General features: G+C 32.2%; 2 protein-coding genes and 1 non-coding gene across 5 annotated transcripts; all 3 read right to left on the bottom strand.

The window, feature by feature from the left end:
• Window positions 1-3,879: 3,879 nt before the first annotated feature.
• On the bottom strand, window positions 3,880-5,957 carry LOC110634071 (putative caffeoyl-CoA O-methyltransferase At1g67980). 2 transcript variants are annotated; one of them, XM_021782972.2, is made up of 5 exons: window positions 5,741-5,957; window positions 4,978-5,063; window positions 4,722-4,866; window positions 4,386-4,517; window positions 3,880-4,238 (listed from the first exon to the last, which is right to left on the bottom strand). In XM_021782972.2, the coding sequence occupies exons 1-5, from the start codon at window positions 5,789-5,791 to the stop codon at window positions 3,948-3,950; spliced, it is 705 nt and encodes a 234-aa protein (XP_021638664.2). In that variant the 5' UTR covers window positions 5,792-5,957; the 3' UTR covers window positions 3,880-3,947. The 2 variants fall into 2 exon arrangements, with proteins under 2 accessions (XP_021638664.2, XP_021638655.2); XM_021782963.2 differs by having other exon boundaries at window positions 3,880-4,241; window positions 5,741-5,955.
• Window positions 5,958-9,454: 3,497 nt separating this feature from the next.
• Window positions 9,455-9,562, bottom strand: LOC131174281 (small nucleolar RNA R71). The gene has a single exon (XR_009144529.1). It is a non-coding gene; the product is annotated as a small nucleolar RNA R71 (small nucleolar RNA).
• Window positions 9,563-18,830: 9,268 nt separating this feature from the next.
• On the bottom strand, window positions 18,831-21,032 carry LOC110634084 (putative caffeoyl-CoA O-methyltransferase At1g67980). Of its 2 annotated transcripts, none has more exons than XM_021782984.2 (5): window positions 20,699-21,032; window positions 19,948-20,033; window positions 19,693-19,837; window positions 19,357-19,488; window positions 18,831-19,213 (listed from the first exon to the last, which is right to left on the bottom strand). In XM_021782984.2, the coding sequence occupies exons 1-5, from the start codon at window positions 20,747-20,749 to the stop codon at window positions 18,920-18,922; spliced, it is 708 nt and encodes a 235-aa protein (XP_021638676.2). In that variant the 5' UTR covers window positions 20,750-21,032; the 3' UTR covers window positions 18,831-18,919. The 2 variants fall into 2 exon arrangements, with proteins under 2 accessions (XP_021638676.2, XP_021638685.2); XM_021782993.2 differs by having other exon boundaries at window positions 18,831-19,210; window positions 20,699-21,030.
• Window positions 21,033-23,770: the final 2,738 nt, after the last annotated feature.

Here is a 23,770-nt window from a genome sequence, read left to right as displayed (position 1 = left end):
TTTTGGATCATGCATATCATAAAAAATACTTTTTTTTACCTTGTCCTTAGAGGATTGAGAGTTGCTTTGAAGAGCAATTAAGCTTACTTTTAGAAGGGTTTGATGGATGGAAAGTTCTAGATAGGTGCAAAGTTATTAGATTCTTGCTTTAGTTTATATCTTCTTAGCCAAGGGCCACCCAATCAATTGCATTGACTTTGAGTGCTTAGAGAAAACTCTAGGGTGAGAAGTCGCTAATTGATGTCTCACCAATCCTAGAACAATCTTTCTAAACCTTTCAAGGCGAAATCATAGCATACACTTGAAAAAGAAATGATCTAGGCATTCTTTGAATTTTAAACCCATATTTTAGCCTTAGCCAACCTCACTTCAAAATTTCCTTTGAAACCAATTTGAGCCTACATTTATCCCTCTTATTTCTTTGGAACCCACATTAATGCCTAGCCATAACCCAAACACTTACCTACCCTCCATGAGAATAATTCTTTGAGTGATAGATACACTTAAAAAATAATAATAATAATAATTAGTTGGGAGAAGTGACTAAAGTAAAAAAAAAAAAAAAAAAAAAGCTAGCAAATTCAATTATGGTATGTAAAGTAATTCACCACCCAAGTACACAAAGAAATGAGTTTGGGGGTGAATTGAAAGGGACAATTATAATTCAAAGTCAATGTTATTTATGTAGTCCCTCTAAAAGCTTCAAAATTATATGCTAGCATTGGTGAATAGTTATAAAGTCCCTTCCCCCATTTGATTCAAAAAAAAAAAAAAGAGAGAAAAAAAATTTTGTGTCTTGATCTTTTAATAATTTGATTATTCTCATATTTTGTTACTTTTATCCTTTCCTTGTTAGCCACATTATCACCCCCTTGGCCCTATTATAACCCTTGAAAGTCCTTTTGATCTTTTGATGGTGTTTTGCTATATTAGTGGAGATTGGAATAGGAGAATTGCCTATGGGATTGTGATATCATTAATCCATTCATTTACTTCCATCATTATTTGAGACACTTTAGTTTGTGGATTACCCTATAGTCTATTTAGGCATGATTATTCTTTGTGATTGATTGGTTTGGGCTTGATAATATGAATAATTGACCCAAGGCTAAGCGGTGATAACTTTGGTAAGGATTGAATTCTTTGCACCTTGAAAGTGGGTATATGGTTTGTTGGCGGCTAAAAGTAAGCTTGAGAGTTTGGATAAGTAATTTTCATAAATTTAAGGTAGGTACCCCAAATTGCATTAATTGTTTTAATTTGCTTGAGGACAAGCAAAGGTTTGAGTTTGGGGGAATTTGTTATACTCATTTCATATAGGCATTTTAGGGTAGTTTTGTATCCATTTTGCCCTTATATTTTAGTATATTTTATGTTTTTATCTTTATTTTAGCTTATTTGTTAACTTTAGATACTTTATATTTGATTTTTGTAATTTTGTTATTTTTGATAGGATTTTATGGCAAATCGAAGATCAATGAGTGCATTAGGAAGTGATTTGAAGAAATTTGGAGTTCTTTAAGCATAGAGGAAAGTTGAAGAAATCAAGCCTTGAAAGAGCAAGTTAGCCGAAATTTGCTTGAGTTTTTGCTTAAGATCCTGTTTAGGGTAAAGCAGCAGTGCTTAAGGTGCAGCATAAGTTAAGCATGAGCAGAAAAGTCTATTTTACTCTAAGTCTGCCGAGATTTGCTGAGGGTCTGCTTAACCTTAAGCAGACAGTGCGACCAGAGGCTGAAATTTGCTAAGAAGCTGCTTAGGGTTAAGCCGAACCCTAAGCAAACTGCCCAGAACGTGAATAGTGCTGCTGACTTGGATAATTTTACACCTCATTTCCTATCCACTCCTTGGCTCTTATTTACTTTTAAGACAACTTTTTGGGACCATATAAATTCATCATTTCCTAGTTTTTAGCCACAAAAGGGGAAACGGGAAGAAACAAAGAAAAGAAAAAAAAAAAAAAAAACACGCAAGAAAGAATAAGAAGGAGAAGGAGCACGCCATTTCTGCTGGAGAGCTGCTGGCAGTCCACCTGCAATTTTTCAGAGTTTTGGGCTCTCCTTCCCCTGGGTTTTTCTATTTCTTAGTCTATTTTTATGTTTCTTTTGCTAGTTTTATCATTTCCTCTTGTAAATTTTATCATGATAGAATAATTTTTCTAAGATTTCAGAGTTGGGTCGCACTATTTTGAATCTATTTGTGGATTTGGATTGGGTTTTATCTAGATTTATATAAATATGAGTTTTGATTCTTTTCTTTGTGTGCTTTATGACTTACCTAATGTTGGATCCCATTGGGTCTAGTTTTTAATCTTTGATTGAAGGACCGAAAGGTGAAAATCATTGATAGATAATCATGGATTAGAACTTGAAATCCCCCAGATTTAGAAATAAACTAGGGTTTTAAGAGGATTCATTGATTGATTACAAAACTTAATGGGTTTTAAGTTAATCAAATATCGTACGAAAGTAGGTTTGGTTTTCTTAAAATACTCTTTGGTTTGCTTGAAAAAGATATCGAAGGATTTTAGAATCAATCACCTTCAAACTCTATTTTCTTTTAAAATTGGATGACCCAAGACAAATCCCAATAGACTTAATTCATAAACCCCAACTTTGGAATCAATTTTATTATTAATTAGTCTTTGTTTTTGCTTACCCATTATTAATTTAGTTAATTTTTGCTTAGATTAACACTTTATTTACATTACCCATTACCTATTTTCTTTATTTTCTACTTAAATTACTGCATTTAGTAAAATTAGTTCTTACAAATTGTCATTAGTCTAAATAATCGAAATAACCATAGTCTAGTACTCAAACACAATTCCTCGTGGGAACGATACTTTACTTATCACTCTATTACTTGATACGACCCGTATACTTGCGGATAAGCCACATCAGGGATCTTCTGGCCGAGCTCAGGAAGCGGTATCCCGAGGAGGACTTCTCTTGGATGGTGGATCTGGCTCCCCAGGACGAAGGTGAAGATAGTGAGGAGGAGGCTGAAGGTGAGAGAGGAAGCGAGCAAAATGTAGAACAGGCTGGGGGTGATCCTCCAGCCGAATGACTTGTATAAATTTTAATTTGAAATGAAATGAAGCTCCCTTTTTGTTCAATGAATGGATGGGATCGGAAAGTATCTATATTGCATAAGCACTTGATTGTCTGAACATATCACAACATCTAAAAGTGATTATTAATCTAAGTGTAAGAGGTCGGAAAACACTATAAGCATGAGATCGGCTGAGAACAAACGCTAAACGGGACTTGATTAAAATTAAAAATTTGATTTGAAAACTTAAGATCGGAATCATCATTAAACAGGATTGGAACCTTAACTTTATTATTCCCAAACTTTTAAAAGGGAGATCGGCAATAAGACTGGTGACATAAAGGTCTAGTGTTGGTTCAATCTCGTTTGACAAGAGAGATCGGAAATGTAATTGACTAGTCAGGAGACTTAACAATTGGTTTGAGAGATCGGTGAGGCTTTAAATGATATGGGGACTTAGTATTGATTCGATTCCTTTTAAGGAGAGATCGGAAATGTGATTGGCTGGCAAAGGGAGACTCAGTGCAGGGGATCGGTTTCAAAGTTTATTGATTTCGGGGATCGGCCAAAATATGGTGTCGACAAACAGTAACACAAGAGGAAATTATTAAACAATTATCCATGGACCATAATCCATAATTAAACACCAAGAAGTTAACTAGGGTGGCTTTTCCTCTCTTAGAATTTATGGAGGAGAAGATTTCAAGTTATCCTCTTTCAAGAATAAATATGAATTAAATTTTATTATTGCCTTAATGATGATTAATTAATGACTCATGTAGTTTGTCATTTTTATATATTAGAAGCTTCTTTTATAATAGAGCAGGATATAAAATAAATTATTCGCAATTAAACACCATCCAGCTGCAACATCTGCTATAAATATAGATTGTTTCTCAATACAGACGCCTGCATACGGTAACACCATCACCGATAGAGACTTGTGAAATATCGACGCGAGGATCACAAGCCAGATATTCGTTGATTTCCATTATGGCCTTTCTTGCCTCCCTTAGATGCTCCGGCACCACTTCTTCTTTTTTAGCAACAAAGCCATACCACAAGGTATTATCATAAGCTATTATACCTCCAACCTTAACAAGTTTCAACAATTGTTCATGGTATTGCTTGTAGCTGCATTTGTCAGCATCTATAAATGCCATGTCAAATTCTGCTCTATCTTTATCCTGCTGTATCAATATCAAAATAAACAAATTCCAAATATATCAATCCATTATTTTCATGGTAATTAAGAACGCAAGCACTTGGGCTTGCTGAATCATTTTCCTCAAATTTTTTGGATGTTTACTCTAACTTTTGATGGAAACACTTACATTGTTCAACATTTCACTCAACGCTGAGATGGCATTTGATTTGATGAAGTTGATTTTGTGCTCCATGCCTGCCTGTCGGATGAATGGTAATCCAACTTCATAAGCTTCTTGATCTAGGTCTATAGCCGTTATCTGTTGAAAAAGGTTATTGTGAGAAACAAATCCAATCCAAAAGTCTAAACCGATAGGTTATGAGGCTCAAACACTATATTAATTCACACTTATGATCCAAATAATCAATCACTATCATCAAAGTATGGCAAAATAAAATAGTAAATTATGCAGGTTTTGTAGTCCTGGACTGGGTATTATCTTGCAAGAATGAAAACAGCAAACCTGGCCATCATCAGGCAGTGCAAGTGCAGTGGAAAGTAGAGAATAGCCTGTAAAAACACCAATCTCCAAGGTTCTCTTGGCATTCATAATCTTTACAAGCATTGATAGGAATTGCCCTTCATCAACTGGCACAGACATCTCGCTCCTGTAATTCAAAATTCCATGCTTTTTTTTATAATTCTGTAAATTGGCTAATTTTTCTCTATGAAAATAAATTATAATGTGGACTAATTATGGACACTTAATTAGTACTTACTTGTTGCCATACTTGTTTACTGTAGCTTCTCGTAAATTCTTGAGTTCTCTCTGCTCTCTAGGATATGAAGTAGTTTCAAAGATGTACTGACATAAAATTTTTCAAAATTAAAAATATATCAAATATACATACACGTGAAATGCTGATTTTCCTTTTCATATAAAATACTGTTATTATTAATATTTTTTTTTTTTGCTATTTTTAAATTTTTATAAGAGAAGTGAGCGATTAGTATTTAAATCCTTTAATTTTATACTAATAAAACGGACAATTATCACTAATTTATTGTTAAAAAAACATATTTAGATCGATATGATTTCACTCATTTTACATTACTATAATTAAAATAATTTTTCAAATTACTTAATTATTGATAAAAAAAAAGATGAAATTTCATATATTATTAGTTTCAGATAATTTATTGAAAGATCTGTCATCCAATGAATGAGCTGTGTCTTCTTTTTTTTTTTTTTTCACCTTAATGATTCCTTAATCTGATCTATTCTTCCTAGAGATCCACTTAGGAGATAAACTCTACTGGTCTTTAACAGTATGAGACATTCATAAGATTCATTTGGTTGGCAGAAGTTAGAAAAGATCAGATGTTATACTCAAAAAAATTCCTATAGAATTCAACATGTAACCTTTCTCATAAATGAGAAAAAAAGAGAGTAGAATTAGAGATTTAATTCCAGATGAATATGGTTGATTGCTTGGATTTAATTCCAGGGCACAAGGGAATGAGGATGGAGAAGACACTTACCTTCTCTAGAGCTTCGCTCTGGAGAATCCCTTTACGAGGAAACAGCGCCATGCGTAACTTCTACCTTCAAAGAACTGCAGCAACAACTTGAAGTGGAAGCTGGTCTACTCCATGAACTTTATAACTTACACTTCAGTAATTTTACAAATAGATCCATGAACTTTATAACTTCCACTTCAATAATTTTACAAAGAAATTATGGATTCCTTTGTTTTTTAAAGGAAATTACAGATATGTCCTAATTTATTAGGTTAGATTTGTTCGTGTTTATATTAAGAGATTCATTATAGGGTAAGCATTATCAGTGAAGATTTTTTTTATTTAAAGAACCTTATTTAAGAAATACATAATTTTTTATTGCTCTTATTAACTCTGTTAATATTTTAAAAAAAATTATTTTGAACATTTTTAATATATATTTTTTGAATTTTGTCTTCAAGAAACATTATCCTTTAATTTATAATTTTTCATTATAGTGATGAAATTTATCACAAATGTCTTATCTTGCATTTCCCATTGGATAAGCAGAAACACCAAGTGTCGTGCATGCACATAAACTTTTAAAAAGAAGAACATGACCCATGTGATTTTAAGCTAACAACTTCCTGTGCCGTACTCAAATGTTTATGCATGTGGATGGAATAAATTCAAGTTCTGTTTGGGTGGGTCTCAGCTGTACACCAAACAATTTGTTTGTCTTTGCTGGGAGTTTCGGGCGAAAGTAGGGCAAGGGGCGTAAATGAGCTGCACGAATTGAGTTTTGAATAGCTTAAATTTAATTCCTTAAATTTTTATGGAGTTTGAATTTGAGTTTAAGCTCAATTTGAGCTCAGATTTGATAATCAAAATCAGCTCGTTTAAATTTTATCAAGCTCCTCATATTTAATTTGTTTATTGTTTATACACTTGTGAGTTGAATTTGCATTTAACTCGTGTATAAAATCAAGAACTTATTTATATTTAGATATTTACCGAGGTTGTGAGGTCGAAATCCACTCATTAAATTTAATTAGTAAAAATATTAAAAATATAATTTTATTTATTATTATTTAAATTCATTTAATTATCTAATTAATAATCGAATAATATATAATTAAATTTAGGATAAATTTGAGTTTGAAAAATAATACTTATATTAAGTTGAGTTTTAAATGTAAGATATTGATGAGTTAATATTAATTATTAATTAAATATAAAATATATATTTAAAAATTTTTATATATTATATTTTAAATAAATAAAATTTAAATATTTCATAAAATTATTAAATTTAAAAATATAAATTAATAATTTGATGAAAATGTAAATTATCAATAAAAATATTTTTCCATATAAATTATTAATTCAAAAATATATAATTAAACAGGCTCAAGTGATGCATACATTTTGCATAATCATTGAGGTTTAATTTCATAGCCATTTTATTTGATTATTAGTCATTTTTAGCTAATTTCATTAGTTAATTAGTTAGTTTTTCATAATTGTCGATTTTGGATTAATTTGTAATTTTTACTTTGTTTTGTAGGAAAAATGATGTTTTTGAAGGACTGAAGAGAATTTTGCCATTGAGGAGTGTCTTCTACAGCCAAAGATGTCAAAAACAAGTTTTCAAGCTGAAATATGCATTGACCAAATTGTGCATAACTTGCCGCATAAGCTATGCAGATTTGCATAAGGAGAAAGATCACTGTTCCAGAACCAGCCGAAGTGTGCATAAGGAGACAGCATAGCTTATGCACATTCCCGCCTCCCTTATGCACCTTCACAGAATTGTGCATAACCTATGCACCAAGTCATGCAGTTTTGCATAAGTGGCCCAGAACCAGTAGCGCATAAGGGTGCATAACTTATGCAGTCCACTTATCTGATCCCATGAAGAGTTCATTAATGAGCTGGCAGGAGATTCCCTCAAATAATTCCTCCTAGAACATACCATTTTAGGGCTCCATGTCAGAAAAATGCTATAAATAGTCCCATTTTCTCATTTTAGAGGGAGAAAAGGAGAAAAGAAGAAGAGGAGAAGAGAGGCATTTGAGGAGTCATTTTCACCTTCCACACCATTTTTAACCAAGATTTGCAGATTTCTTCCTTCCTTTACATTTTTCTACATTTCTAGTGTTTAATTTCTTACTTCTTAGCTTAGATTAAAGCTTTATTTCCATTTAAACTCATCATATCTTGTAAGCATTATGGATAGTGAGTAGTTTACTTTTGATTCTGGAGTAAGGGATGTAATATTTTAGTTATTTTTGTGGATTTGAAGGTTAGTCCCAATTTAATGAATTTATGAGGTTTAATCCATTTCTTGTGTGCTTATTCACATGCTTAATGAAGGGCCCCATTAAGTTATGTTCTTAATCCTTGGTTGAAGCACCGAAAGGAGAAAACCAAGTGATAGTTAATCAAGAAATTGGACTTAATTAACTTAGATCTAGAAATAGACTAAGGGTTAAGAGGGTTTTAATAGATTGATTAAAGAACCTAATGGGTCTTGGTTAATTTTAACTCCACGAAAGTAGGATTAAGTTAATTAAGGCACTCTTTGTCTCACTCGAAAGAGTTTTCAAAGGATTTTAGAATTAATCTCCTTTAAACCCATAAATTTCATGGATTGGGCTAGCTAGGGAAAATCCCAAAATAGCTTGAATATGAAATCCCGAACTCCGGAATCGCCTTTTTACCATTGTTAATTTCTAATCGAATTTAATCATTTGCCATTTTAAATATTGCCATATTTGAACTTGCTTATTTCAATTTGATGCAATTTTAGTTTAATTAATACATTGTTGAATAGAATATTAAATTTGCACATTTAGATTTCGTACTCCATTACCCATTAATTCAATATTTTAATTTCATGAATACTTCAATTTAGTCAACTTTTATATCGAAAATTCAATCATTAACACAACTCCTCGTGGGATCGATATCTTTTCTATATTACTTGTACGACCCGTGCACTTGCGGTTGGGACGCATCAAGTTTTTGGCGCCGTTGCCGGGGAGTTGTTTGCTTAAGATTGAATTCTTGATTATTTTAGTTGTTTTTTAGTTTTATCTCTGTTATCTTTTCATTTTGTGTTTGTTTGTTCTTTTTCAGGTACTCTTAATCTTTTATGAGAAGAGCTAGAAGCACAAGTGATACATCCTTATTATTCAACCCTGAAATTGAGAAATTTTGTAAGGCCAACAAGAAAGAAACCAGAAAAAGAAAAGAAGCCTTGATAGAAACTGAATTAGAAGCAGACATGGCTGATGAAAGAATTAGAATTGGTGTTGGTAATGCTGGAAATGATCAAAATAATGAAAATGCAGCCCATGGTGAAGAAGTTGTTAATGCTAACGTGCCTAGGGGAAGTATGATGGATCATGCTTTTCCACGTTTTGATGACTTGAGAGAGAGCATAGCAAGACCAAGGATTGATGCAAATAGTTACAAGATGGATTTTGGAGTCCTTCAAATGATTCAGAATTCTCAATTTGGGGGTCATCCTTCTGAAAATCCACACACACATCTGAAGAAGTTTGCTATGATTTGTGACATGCAAAAACAACCTGGAGTATCTGATGATGCAGCAAGGCTAAAATTGTTTCCATTCTCTTTGAAAGATAGAGCATTGGATTGGCTTGATTCTTTACCTCACAACTCAATTACAAATTGGGAGCAGCTCACTGATGCATTTCTTGCCCAATACTTTCCACCTGGAAAAACTCAAGAGTTGAGGAATCAAATGATTGCTTTTAGACCAAGAGAAGATGAGACTCTTTATGAGTCATGGATGAGATGGAAGGAGTTGGAGAGACAATGTCCACATCATGCCATTCCTAAATGGATGATAAACCAGAATTTTTACACAAATGTCACTCCTGCTATCAGAGGAATCATTGATGCTCAAACTGGAGGGGAATTCATCATTAAGCATGAAGATGAAGCTTATGAGTTATTAGAGAAAATAGCAAAGAACAGTCATCTATGGAGTAGTCCAAGAGGGTCAACTCCAACTCAAAAAGGCAAGTTCTTTGGAATGTATGAGCTTGATCCATTCAACATGATCAATGCCAAATTTGATGCACTCACTAATGTCCTTGCTAAGAAAATGGAGGATTTAAGTATGCTAATCAGTTCATCATCATGCTCTGGAAGTTCTCAACAAGTTACTTATGCAGAAGGAACAATGAGCTGTGGAGTAGATTATCCTTCATATGCTTGGAGGAATCATCCCAATTTTTCATGGGAGAATCAGCAAAATCAAGCTTCAACTCGAACTTTCCATCACAACAACAAGAGCATCAATACCAACAACCTAGGCAACCACCACCTAGTTTTCAAGAAAGAATGCAAATACTGCACCTTTACCAAGACAGCAAGAACAAAGTTCCACCACAGAGGCTTTATTACAACAAATTCTTGCTAATCAAATTAAGCGTGATGAAGAGTTGAGAGAGATGAAAGCAAGGCTGGAACAAATGCAAACACACAATAGGATGCTGGAAAATCAGATTGCACAACAAGCATGCTCATCAAGTACCAATTCTATGGGAAACTTCCTAGTCAAACATAAAATCCAAGGGAGAAATGTCATGCCATCACACTTAGGAGTGGTAAAATAGTGCATAATGAGAAGAGTGAAAAAGTTGAAAAGAGAGAAAATGAGGAAGATTTTGAGGAGATGAAAAACAAAAGAGTGAAAAGGGAGTGCAAGAAAAGGTAAAGAGGAGGTTGGAGAGAAAGAAGAGAAATATATACCTCCAAAGCCTTACAAGCCATGACTTCCCTTTCCACAGAGATTTCAAAAGCCAAGCTTGATAAGCAATTTGGGAAGTTCTTAGAGGTTTTGAAGAAGCTATATATAAATGTGCCTTTTATCGATGCTCTTTCCCAAATGCCTTCTTATGCTAAGTTTTGAAAGAAATTCTCTCAAACAAAAGAAGACTTGAAGATTATGAGATCAGAGCCTTAATCGAGGAATGCAGTGCTATCCTCCAAAGGAAACTTCCTCCAAAGCTCAAGGATCCAGGGAGTTTTTCAATTCCATGCCATATTGGGGAATCATGTTCTATAAAAGCTTTATGTGATTTAGGGGCTAGTGTAAGCCTTATGCCCCTCTCCATCTATGAGAAGCTTAACATGGGAGATATTAAGCCAACCCACATTTCTCTTCAGTTGGCAGACAGATCAATTAAATATCCAGAAGGGATCTTGGAAAATATACCACTGAAGGTTGGAAAATTTTACATCCCAGTTGACTTTGTCATTTTGGACATGGAAGAGGATTCTCATATGCCAATCATTTTGGGGAGGCCTTTCCTGGCTACAGCTGGTGCTTTGATTGACGTGAAAGGTGAAAAGCTTACTCTTAGAATCGGAGAGGATCAGTTAGTCTTCAATATTGGCAATGATAAGAAGAAGCAACATGAAGATGTAGACTCTTGTTTGAGAATTGATATAGTTGATGAGTTAGTAAAAGAGCACTTTAGAAAGAGCTATCCGAAGGCTTCTCTTGAAAGTTGTCTTATCCATGAAGGGAGTATCAATGATGAAAATCCAAAAGAGGCTGCATTTGCACAAGATTTGAATAGTAATCCACCTTGTCCTATGGCACCAATCTTTCAAGTTGAGCAAATGGAGAAAAGTGAAGTAAAGCAACCATCTCTCAAAGAAAAAGATGCACCAAAGGTTGTCAAGAAAGAAATGGTCGGATTTTTAGACAAAGCAACAAGGATCTTCTCATGTGATGGAAAGAAAATGAAGTATAGATTCATTGAAGCACCTATTGGAAACAGAGGCAACAAATTCCAATTTCAGCCACCATGAAACATGAAAAGAGTCTAGCTAAGGACTATAAATTAGCGCTCTTGGGAGGCATCCCAAGTCCTTTTATTTTGCTTTTGTTGATTTACTTTCATTTTCATTAATTTTGTTTTTATCTTAAATTTCCTCAAATTCAATTTTTGACATTATTAAATCTTGTCCCTTGTAGATGTATATCAATGAAGAAAGGCTGGTGAACTATTGGGAGCTGCAATCTGGTTATTGCAGAGGAAAAATGCAATCTGCAGAAAAGGAAAAGTCTGCAGCAGATAGATTCTGTCCTTGAGCTGCAATCTGGTTTATGCAGAGAGGAAGAAGAAATTCGACAAAGAAAGAGGGTGTTTGCAGCAGATGGCTTGTGTTTTTGGTGAGGTTGGGTGTGAGACTTTTAAGTATGTGTGATTTTAATCTTAATATGGTGGTAAGTGAGTCATTTTTGCAGTTTTGAGCTTCTTTGGGTTGTAGGATTCAAGGTAAAAATGCTGCATTTTCTTGGCAAAACTTGGAGACTTCATTTCATCATTTGTGGTTAGATGCAACTTCATGCAAATTTTATGGAGTTTTATGTGCTAAATGTTGATTTGCAGAATTTGTCTTAAAATGGCATAGTTCTCAAAGGTCTTTTATGTAGGATCCATTTTTACATGCTTGTGTGATGCATTTTTGATGAACTTTGTATATATTGATGTGTTTTTGGTGAAAAATTCTCATGGTTTATGCTTCATGGAATTATATTTCCTCATTCTAGGGTATTTTTCACACTTGCAATCCATGTTCTATTGCATTCTTGATCTTGTTATATTGTGCATAAGAATCGCATAGCTTATGCAATCCTGCATAACCATAATTCTTGCCATTTTTTCACCTTTATTGCAAGTGCATAAGGAGGGTGCATAGCTTATGCAACTCTGCATAACCTCATTTTGTCAAATTTCATATCTGTCAAAACTTGCATAAGGTGAGTGCATAACTTATGCACTTCTGCATAACCAAAAATTCTGCATTTTCTCTCTCTGCCGAAGTCTGCATAAGCAGAGTGCATAGCCTATGCACTACGCATGACCGAACTCCAAAAATTCAAACTGCCGAGGGTGCATAAGGAAGGTGCATAAGTTATGCATACGCATAACCAAAAACTCAATTTCCAATCGCCGAGGGGTGCATAAGCAGAGTGCATAACCTATGCACTTGTGCATGACCAGAAATCAGAAAATTCCAAAAGTTGCCGAGACCTGCATAAGCAATGTGCATAGCTTATGCACTTCTGCATAACCAAAGACTCTGAATTTCAAAACCCACCGAAGAGTGCATAAGGAGAGTGCATAACTTATGCACTTCCGCATGACCAAAAAAAAAAAAAAAAAAAAAAAAAAATGAAACCCTTATTGCCCCTCATGCAGAATCGCACCCTACTTATGCACATGTTCGAAAAGTTAAAACGAGACTTGCATAAGGAGAGTGCATAACTTATGCACTTCCGCATGACCAAAAAAAAAAAAAAAAATTTGCAAATATTTTACATAGCCTATGCAACCCTTATTGCCACTCATGCAGAACCGCACGGCTTATGCACCCTACTTATGCACATGTTCTGGAAAAGTTAAAACCTGCTGAGACTTGCATAAGGAGAGTGCATAACTTATGCACTTCCGCATGACCAAAAAAAAAAAAAAAAAAAAATTTTTGCAAATATTTTACATAGCCTATGCAACCCTTATTGCCACTCATGCAGAACCGCACGGCTTATGCACCCTACTTATGCACATGTTTTGGGTAGCACTTTACTCTGCATAACCTGTACAGCCTCTTATGCATCACTATTATTCCTTGAATTCTCATCTGCTCTATACCAGGTAACTCTTTCCTTTTGCTCTTAAATTTCACAATTCCTGGTAATTTCTCTTTACTTTGAATTTTGATAATGCACTACTTGAGACATTGAGGACAATGTCTAATTTTGAGTTTGGGGGTGCACATTCATTTTGATTTTTGCTTCATTTTTTTTACATTTTGAGTATAGGAACATCTCATCCCATTTCATTTACATATATTGTAAATATTTTACATATACATCCATACATACATATACATAACACATTTACACACACATTATACATCACTTAGAAATTATACACTTTGCACACAAATAGACTTCTTCCATTTAGTTAATGCATTGCTCATTTTTAGGAATCATGCATCATGCATTAAATTCTTTTGCCAAATCCCTTGAGTATTGAAAAGTTGCCTATGAGAGTGATTTGACTTACCTTTAGTTGGGTTTGTGGATTGAAAGTTTCCTAAGAGGTGCAAAGTTTTGAAGTGTTATCCCTTGCCTATATCTTCTTAGCCAAAAAGCCACCCAACTAGTCATTTGGAGATGGAAGTGTTTAGAGGGAGTTATTGGATATAAGGTAGTCAAATGATGTCTCGCCAATCCTAGAACAAATTTTCTAAACCTTTCAAGGCGAAATACCAGCTTGTACTTGAAAAGAGAGATGATTAGGCATTCTTTGATTTAAACCTTCTCATTTTAAACCTTTGGCCCTTTTTCCTAATTAAAATTGACCTTTGAAAACCCCTTTGAGCCTTTTTATCCCTAATTTTTCTTGAAATCCTTATTGCTACCTAGCCAATGAACCAAACACTCCAACCCTTTTCATGAGAATAATATTGAATGTTAGGTACACTTTCTAAAAAAAATAAAAATAAAAATTAAAAAAAAGAGAAAAAAAATATACAATAAAAGGGAGAAGAAGTGCTTGTCATCTTGTACAAGTGCTACTATATGTGCTTTTCACTATTGCCATTCAAAATGAAAGAAATCCACCCAAAGTATTAAAAGAAATGAGTTTGGGGGTGGCATTTTTAGGGACAATCATCAAAAGAAAATGCAAAATACAAGTCTAAAGTATCAAAATGTCCCTCCATTTTTATGTGTTTTGTAAACTATGCTAGCACTTGACAATTCTCATTGTGTACTTCTCTCCTCCATATATACAAAAAAAAAAAGAAAAAAAGAAGAAAAAGAAAAAATTATAATAAAATAAGAAGTGTACCTTATGTTTAAAAATTGAAAATATTCTCATGCTTTGAATACTTTTACCCATCTTTCTTCTTAGCCTCATTTTAAACCCCATGGCCTCATTACATCCCTAAAAAGACCTTTGATCTCTTGATAGTACTTGCTACATTAGTGGAGATAGGAGTAGGGAATTTGCCTATGGGATTGGAAAACTATTCATCTATTCATTCAATTCTATCATTCCATGTTGAGATACTTTGGTTATCAATTGTCCTAGAATTCTTTTTGAGCATGACTATCTCTTTTGATTTGTTGGTTTGGAGATTTTGAATGATAATTGACTTGATGGCTAAGCGGTGAAAGCTTGGATAAGCATTAGATTCTTTGCATTTTGAAGGATGGGTATATGGATTGCTGGTATGGCTGAAGGTGTGTTTAGTTACTTTAATAGGTAATTTTCATAGCTCTTTGGATAAGGCACCCCTAAAAATTTTGCATTACATTTTAAAGTTTGCTTGAGGACAAGCAAAAGCTTGAGTTTGGGGGTATTTGATGCATACATTTTGCATAATCATTGAGGTTTAATTTCATAGCCATTTTATTTGATTATTAGTCATTTTTAGCTAATTTCATTAGTTAATTAGTTAGTTTTTCATAATTGTCGATTTTGGATTAATTTATAATTTTACTTTGTTTTGTAGGAAAAATGGTGTTTTGAAGGATCAAGAGAATTTTGCCATTGAGGAGTGTCTTCTACCAAAGATGTCAAAAACAAGTTTTCAAGCTGAAATATGCATTGACCAAATTGTGCATAACTTGCCGCATAAGCTATGCAGATTTGCATAAGGAGAAAGATCACTGTTCCAGAACCAGCCGAAGTGTGCATAAGGAGACAGCATAGCTTATGCACATTCCCGCCTCCCTTATGCACCTTCACAGAATTGTGCATAACCTATGCACCAAGTCATGCAGTTTTGCATAAGTGGCCCAGAATCAGCGCATAAGGGACTGCATAACTTATGCGATCCACTTATGCATCCCATGAAGAGTTCATTAATGAGCTGGCAGGAGATTCCCTCAAATAATTCCTCCTAGAACATACCATTTTAGGGCTCCATGTCAGAAAAATGCTATAAATAGTCCCATTTTCTCATTTTAGAGGGAGGCAAGGAGAAAAGAAGAAGAGGAGAAGAGAGGCAGAATTTGAGGAGTCATTTTCACCTTCCACACCATTTTTAACCAAGATTTGCAGATTTCTTCCTTCCTTTACATTTTTCTACATTTCTAGTGTTTAATTTCTTACTTCTTAGCTTAGATTAAAGCTTTATTTCCATTTAAACTCATCATATCTTGTAAGCATTATGGATAGTGAGTAGTTTACTTTTGATTCTGGAGTAAGGGATGTAATATTTTAGTTATTTTTGTGGATTTGAACTGGGTTAGTCCCAATTTAATGAATTTATGAGGTTTAATCCATTTCTTGTGTGCTTATTCACATGCTTAATGAAGGGCCCCATTAAGTTATGTTCTTAATCCTTGGTTGAAGCACCGAAAGGAGAAAACCAAGTGATAGTTAATCAAGAAATTGGACTTAATTAACTTAGATCTAGAAATAGACTAAGGGTTAAGAGGGTTTTAATAGATTGATTAAAGAACCTAATGGGTCTTGGTTAATTTTAACTCCACGAAAGTAGGATTAAGTTAATTAAGGCACTCTTTGTCTCACTCGAAAGAGTTTTCAAAGGATTTTAGAATTAATCTCCTTTAAACCCATAAATTTCATGGATTGGGCTAGCTAGGGAAAATCCCAAAATAGCTTGAATATGAAATCCCGAACTCCGGAATCGCCTTTTTACCATTGTTAATTTCTAATCGAATTTAATCATTTGCCATTTTAAATATTGCCATATTTGAACTTGCTTATTTCAATTTGATGCAATTTTAGTTTAATTAATACATTGTTGAATAGAATATTAAATTTGCACATTTAGATTTCGTACTCCATTACCCATTAATTCATTATTTTAATTTCATGAATACTTCAATTTAGTCAACTTTTATATCGAAAATTCAATCATTAACACAACTCCTCGTGGGATCGATATCTTTTCTATATTACTTGTACGACCCGTGCACTTGCGGTTGGGACGCATCATCAAGTAATATTGGAATAATAATAATTAGATTTGAGACAGATTTAAGTAGTTAATAATAAATTTTAAACAAATTTAAAAGGAGTTAATTAAATTCGGATTCGAGATAATTTTTATAGATATCTTACTTTTTGCCATCTCTATCTCATATTTAATTTGTTTATCAAACTTAAGTGTCCAAACTTATAAGTCTATTTAATGATTTACTAAATTTGCAAGGTCCAACTCAATTTATTAAGTTTAATTAATCACGTTATTAAAAATTATGATTTTATTAATTATTATTTAAACCCATTAATTATTTTCCGATAAATTATAATAATGCCGTTAATTAATTAAAGATATATTATTGACTTTGCAAAGGTGACTTTGGCATATTTGAGTCTTTACTCTTTAATCTCCTCCTGAAACAAAATTTTATGTTATGTAAAATATACTGAGGTCAGTGGCTCATTGATGACAGGTGGGTTTAGGCGAAATTCAAGATGTTGATAGGGCGATTGGGAAAAAACAAGCAAAATTCAAGCATGGAACTCCCAATTCTCCTGGCACGTCAGAGCTAGATATCTTCATGGTAAGCTAGCTCCTCGCTGCCTGCCTCGTAGATTATACTCAATGCTAAATAATATTTTTTAAAGGGAAGAATAAAAAATGTTGCTCCTTATTTTAAGTTCAAATTGTAGATGATTAGAGAATAACAATGTGAAAGCGATCATAAATTGATCCTTTTTCAGCTAGAAGAAAAGAATAGAAAATTAGAACATGAAGAAGTGACTTCTGTGATCATGACGAGTTCATTGGAGAGCATTTTCCTCATGATATAGAATCAAGAGAAAGTTGAAGAGATGTTAAATAACTAAAATTTCTTTATTAATATATAAGGAAAATTATTATTTATTTTTTTTTATAAAATTAATTATTTTATTCTTTTATTTTCAAAAATATGTTAATATCTAATATATTTTTAAAAAATAAAAAAACCAATTAATTAGTTTTTAATTAGTTTTGCTAGAATAGAGGAATTAAACTTATTTTCCCTATAATATATATAACATTGACTCTGGCTTATTAAAAAAAAAGAAGCTAATCGATGAAGTTTGGCTGCCGCAGGAAGCATACTGTATTTCTTTAAACAAGCTCAAAGAGGCTATGAAGGAACCATTGCAAGAGACAGCATCTTTCATTAAGGAAATGTACAAGTAGTTAAGGGAGATAAATGAGAATCACTCAAAAAATAAAAAATCCAACTCCTCTACTTAGCACCAAGCAATTAAAATCCATGGCCAATACATTGGATATATATATATATCCTTCTACTATTCTTTGTAAACTTCTGTTTGTTGCGGATGATTTTAATTTCTCCGTTTCTTATTAAAGTTCCTTTTCTCCTACAAAAAAGTGTTATTATTGGGATAGGGGAAAAAAAAATATGGTCTAGTAAAACCAAGGCAAGCTACAAGACTTTCTTTTAATTTTTCTTAGGCAATCAAATTGCCAATTTTAAGTTCAAACACTAATTCTTTGGATTGGACAATCAAGCATGGGCCACAAACTTTTCAGCCCATCTTCAATTATTAATGGAACGCTCTACATGAGAACCTGGCACGTTAAAGTTTAATTGTAAGGATAGCAAATTTAAGTGTTTTTTAACTTATCATGTTAGCTTGGGAAATTCTTGTTTAGAATTTGGTATATCATAATCTAAAATATAAATTTCATATATTTAATAAATAGATTTCATCATATATTTTATATTTTAAATTTATGATAGACTCAAATTTTAACGAGAAAAATTTTTCTTTTTTGCTCCATTTATTTCAAGTAAGAAAATGCAAAAACATTCATCTGCCTTGAACAATACCCCAAACAACAGTAACACAAGAGGAAATTATTAAACAATTATCCGTGGACCATAATCCATAATTAAACACCAAGAAGTTAACTAGGGTGGCTTTTCCTCTCGTAGAATTTATGGAGGAGAAGATTTCAAGTTATCCTCTTTCAAGAATAAATATGAATTAAATTTTATTATTGCCTTAATGATGATTAATTAATGACTCATGTAGTTTGTCATTTTATATATTAGAAGCTTCTTGTATAGAGATTCGATAATTATAGAGTAGGATATAAAATAAATTATTCGCAATTAAACACCATCTAGCTGCAACATCTGCAATAAATATAGATTGTTTCTCAATACAGACGCCTGCATACGGTAACACCATCACCGATAGAGACTTGTGAAATATCGACGCGAGGATCACAAGCCAGATATTCGTTGATTTCCATTATGGCCTTTCTTGTCTCCCTTAGATGCTCCGGTACAGCTTCTTCTTTTTGAGCAACAGAGCCATACCACAAGGTATTATCGTAAGCTATTATACCTCCAACCTTAACAAGTTTCAACAATTGTTCATGGAATTGCTTGTAGCTGCATTTGTCAGCATCTACAAATGCCATGTCAAATTCTGATCTATCTTTATCCTGCTGTGTCGATGTCAAAATAAACAAAATCCAAATATATCAATCCATTATTTTCATGGTAATTAAGAACGCAAGCACTTGGGCTTGCTGAATCATTTTCCTCAAATTTTTTTGATGTTTACTTAACTTTTGATGGAAACACTTACATTGTTCAACATTTCACTCAACGCTGAGATGGCATTTGATTTGATGAAGTTGATTTTGTGCTCCATGCCTGCCTGTCGGATGAATGGTAATCCGACTTCATAAGCTTCTTGATCTAGGTCTATAGCCGTTATCTGTTGAAAAAGGCCATTGTGAGAAACAAATCCAACCCAAAAGTGCAAACCGATAGGTTATGAGGCTCAAACACTATATTAATTCACACTTATGATCCAAATAATCAATCACTATCATCAAAGTATGGCAAAATAAAATAGTAAATCATGCAGGTTTTGTAGTCCTGGAATGGGTATTATCCTGCAAGAATGAAAACAGCAAACCTGGCCATCATCAGGCAGTGCAAGTGCAGTGGAAAGTAGAGAATAGCCTGTAAAAACACCAATCTCCAAGGTTCTCTTGGCATTCATAATCTTTACAAGCATTGATAGGAATTGCCCTTCATCAACTGGCACAGACATCTGGCTCCTGTAATTCAAAATTCCATGCTTTTTTTATAATTCTGTAAATGGGCTAATTTTTCTCTATGAAAATAAATTATAATGTGGACTAATTATGGACACTTAATTAGTACTTACTTGTTGCCATACTTGTTTACTGTAGCTTCTCGTAAATTCTTGAGTTCTCTCTGCTCTCTAGGATATGAAGTAGTTTCAAAGATGTACTGACATAAAATTTTTCAAAATTAAAAATATATCAAATATACATACACGTGAAATGCTGATTTTCCTTTTCATATAAAATACTGTTTTTTTTTTTTTTTGCTATTTTTAAATTTTTATAAGAGAAGTGAGCGATTAGTATTTAAATCCTTTAATTTTATACTAATAAAACGGACAATTATCACTAATTTATTTTTAAAAAACATATTTAGATGATATGAGTTTCGCTCATTTTACATTACTATAATTAAAATAATTTTTCAAATTACTTAATTATTGATAAAATAAAAAAAATGAAATTTCATATATTATTAGTTTCAGATAATTTATTGAAAGATCTGTCATCCAATGAATGAGCTGTGTCTTCATTTTTTTTTTCACCTTAATGATTCCTTAATCTGAACTATTCTTCCTAGAGATCCACTTAGGGGATAAACTCTACTGGTCTTTGACATTATGAGACATTCATATGATTCATTTGGTTGGCAGAAGTTAGAAAAGATCAGATGTTATACTCAAAAAAATTCCTATAGAATTCAACATGTAACCTTTCTCCTAAATGAGAAAAAAAGAGAGTAGAATTAGAGATTTAATTCCAGATGAATATGGTTGATTGCTTGGATTTAATTCCAGGGCACAAGGGGATGAGGAAGGAGAAGACACTTACCTTCTTTAGAGCTTCGCTCTGGAGAATCCCTTTTCCAGTAAACAGCGCCATGCGTAACTTCTACCTTCAAAGAACTGCAGCAACTTGGAGTGGAAGCTGGTCTACTCCATGAACTTTATAACTTACACTTCAGTAATTTTACAAAGAGATCCATGAACTTTATAACTTCCACTTCAATAATTTTACAAAGAAACTATGGATTGCTTTGTTTTTTTAAAGTAAATTACAGGTATCTTCTGGCTTATTAGGTTAGACTTATTTCTGTTTATATTGGGAGATTCGTTATGGGGGTAAGCACTATCGATGAGGGTTTTCTTTATTTGCAGAACCTAAAATACAAAGTCTTTTACTACTCTTGTTAACTCCGTTGATATTTTAAATATATTTAAAAAAAAAATATTCTGAAAATTGTTAATGTATATTTTTTGAATTTTTTCTTCAAGAAACATTATCCTTTAATTTATAATTATCCATTATAGTGATGAAGTTTATCACAAATGTCTTATCTTGCATTTCCCATTGGACAAGCTGAAACAGCACGTGTCGTGCATGCACATAAACTTTTAAAAAGGGAAAATCATGTCAAAGGTAAAGCCACTTTTGGCTCAAAGTTAAAATAATAATAATGATAAATTACAATTATCGAAGTACAGCGGTATATGTATGTGAAAGGAGGGTAGTAGGAATTGAGTCTGGATTTGCATTTTCTTTTCTTATCTGATAAGCTTTTGTCTAATAAATAAATTGCTGTAAAATGGTTGCTTAATCATGTTGAAAACAGAGTGATATATTAGCTGTATAAGTCGATTAGTAAGTCGGTTATTTTAGCCATTCTAATAGACTCATATATATATATATATATATATATATATATATATATATATATATATATATATATATAACTCTTATATTTACTCATAAATATATAAAACTTTTGTATTTGTGTAAAATATATATGAGAGGTGTGAATTATGTGAGTAATGAGAAAATCTTAGAGAAAAATATTATCTTCTCATATTGTTATCTCATCTACATATAGTGAAAATTTTTTTCTATTGTGTGTCTATTTCTATCTTTTTTTCAATTCTGTTATTGTTGTCAGACATATTTTCTGTGCCCAAATAACAAGATCAGTTTATATATATCATCCGTTCATAACACATCACCCTTGTGATTTTAAGCTAACAACTTCCTGTGCCGCACTCAATGGTTTATGCATGTGGATGGAATAAATTCAAGTTCTGTTTAGGTGGGTCTTAGCTGTAAACGAAACAATTTGTTTGTCTTTGCTGGGAGGTTCGGGCGAAAGCAGGGCAAGGGGTGTAAATGAGCTGCACGAATTGAGTTTTGAATAGCTTAAATTTAATTCCTTAAATTTTTATGGAGTTTGAATTTGAGTTTAAGCTCAATTTGAGCTCAGATTTGAGAATCAAAATCAGCTCTTTTAAATTTTATCAAGCTCCTCATATTTAATTTGTTTATTATTTATACACTTGTGAGTTGAATTTGCATTTAACTCGTGTATAAAATCAAGAACTTATTTGTATTTAGATATTTATCGAGGTCGTGAGGTCGAAATCCACTCATTAAATTTAATTAGTAAAAATATTAAATATATAATTTTATTCATTATTATTTAAATTCATTTAATTATGTAATTAATAATTAAATAATATATAATTAAATTTAGGATAAGTTTGAATTTGAAAAATAATACTTATATTAAATTAAATTTTAAATGTAAGACATTCATGAGTTAATATTAATCATTAATTAAATATAAAATATATATTTTTATAATAATATTTAAAAATTTTATATATTATATTTTAAATAAATAAAATTTAAATATTTCATAAAATTATTAAATTTTAAAATATAAATTATTAATAAAAATTAATAATTTGATGAAAATGTAAATTATCAATAAAAACATTTTTTTCATATAAATTATTAATTCATAAATATATAATTAAACAGGCTCAAGTAATATTTGAATAATAATAATAATTAGGTTTAAAACAGATTTAAGTAGTTAATAATAAATTTTAAACGAATTTAAAAAGAGTTAATCAAATTCAGATTCGAGTGAGATAATTTTGATAGATATCTTACTTTTTACCATCTCTATCTCATATTTAATTTGTTTATCACACTTAAGAGTCCAAACTTGTAAGTCTATTTAATGATTTACTAAATTTGCAAGGTCCAACTCAATTCATTAAGTTTAATTAATCACGTTATTAAAAATTATGATTTTATTAATTATTATTTAAATCCATTAATTATTTTCCGATAAATTATAATAATGCCATTAATTAATTAAAATGGATCTATTTACATATACTTTCAATTTCACAATAACCCAAATTTAAACAATTTAATTATATTATAATTTTAATAAATAATTAGTAATACATTATTTTTTAAATTGCATATAGTAATCTGATTTTTGAGAGTGAGAATTTTTTTTTTTAAAGTGATATGGCATATAATGTAACGCCCCTATTTGCATAGCCTGGTATATTTCACTATTTCGGTTACCGGTGTCAGTCTGGACAATTAAGGGGATTAGAACCATACTTAAGACAACTAGATAAGCCCTGAATACAAATAATTAGTAATTGCCAATTAGTTAAGTATAAATAAGAAAAACAGAACATAAGAAGTTAAACGAGCCGAGAGTCACAGCGATGGGTGACCTTCTCGAGAAGGATTGCGAAGTCGATTTAAACTCAAATTTCGAGCTGTAAAATGTGACGCTGCGGTCCTTAGGACTATTATGAACACAGTGGAAAAGAGAAAATTACGAAAAAGAATTGTTAAGCAAGTCAAATAATTAGGTGAGAGAGCCGGAAGAATATTGAATTATTTGCAAACCGGGTTGAACCAGCGAGGGGCAATTTGGTCAATTGACCGCGAGAGCTGACTCCTGGCCTAACTGTTAAATAAAATCATAGAAAATTTTGGAATCGAGAATTAAATTAAAGAACTAATGGAAAAAAATAAATAGAAAAAAAAAAAGAAAATTGAAAAAGTGAAAAGAGATGACATCATGCTTGATGCCATAAA

The sequence above is a fragment of the Hevea brasiliensis genome, chromosome 15 (genome assembly GCF_030052815.1).
Source record: "Hevea brasiliensis isolate MT/VB/25A 57/8 chromosome 15, ASM3005281v1, whole genome shotgun sequence".
In the NCBI taxonomy this organism is placed as follows: Eukaryota; Viridiplantae; Streptophyta; class Magnoliopsida; order Malpighiales; family Euphorbiaceae; genus Hevea; species Hevea brasiliensis.
This window is presented reverse-complemented; position numbering and strand designations above follow the sequence as displayed.

What these genes read in the sequence shown, in the direction of transcription:
- LOC110634084 (XM_021782984.2), bottom strand. Translation starts at nt 20,749, where the DNA reads ATGGCGCTGTTTACTGGAAAAGGGATTCTCCAGAGCGAAGCTCTAAAG. An exon ending in AGAGCGAAGCTCTAAAGAAG is followed by an intron (nt 20,034 to 20,698) that starts GTAAGTGTCTTC and finishes ATTTTATGTCAG; the next exon opens with TACATCTTTGAAACTACTTC. An exon ending in TGAGTGAAATGTTGAACAAT is followed by an intron (nt 19,214 to 19,356) that starts GTAAGTGTTTCC and finishes ACATCGACACAG; the next exon opens with CAGGATAAAGATAGATCAGA.
- LOC110634071 (XM_021782963.2), bottom strand. Translation starts at nt 5,791, where the DNA reads ATGGCGCTGTTTCCTCGTAAAGGGATTCTCCAGAGCGAAGCTCTAGAG. An exon ending in GTAAACAAGTATGGCAACAA is followed by an intron (nt 4,867 to 4,977) that starts GTAAGTACTAAT and finishes TTTGAATTACAG; the next exon opens with GAGCGAGATGTCTGTGCCAG. An exon ending in TGAGTGAAATGTTGAACAAT is followed by an intron (nt 4,242 to 4,385) that starts GTAAGTGTTTCC and finishes ATATTGATACAG; the next exon opens with CAGGATAAAGATAGAGCAGA.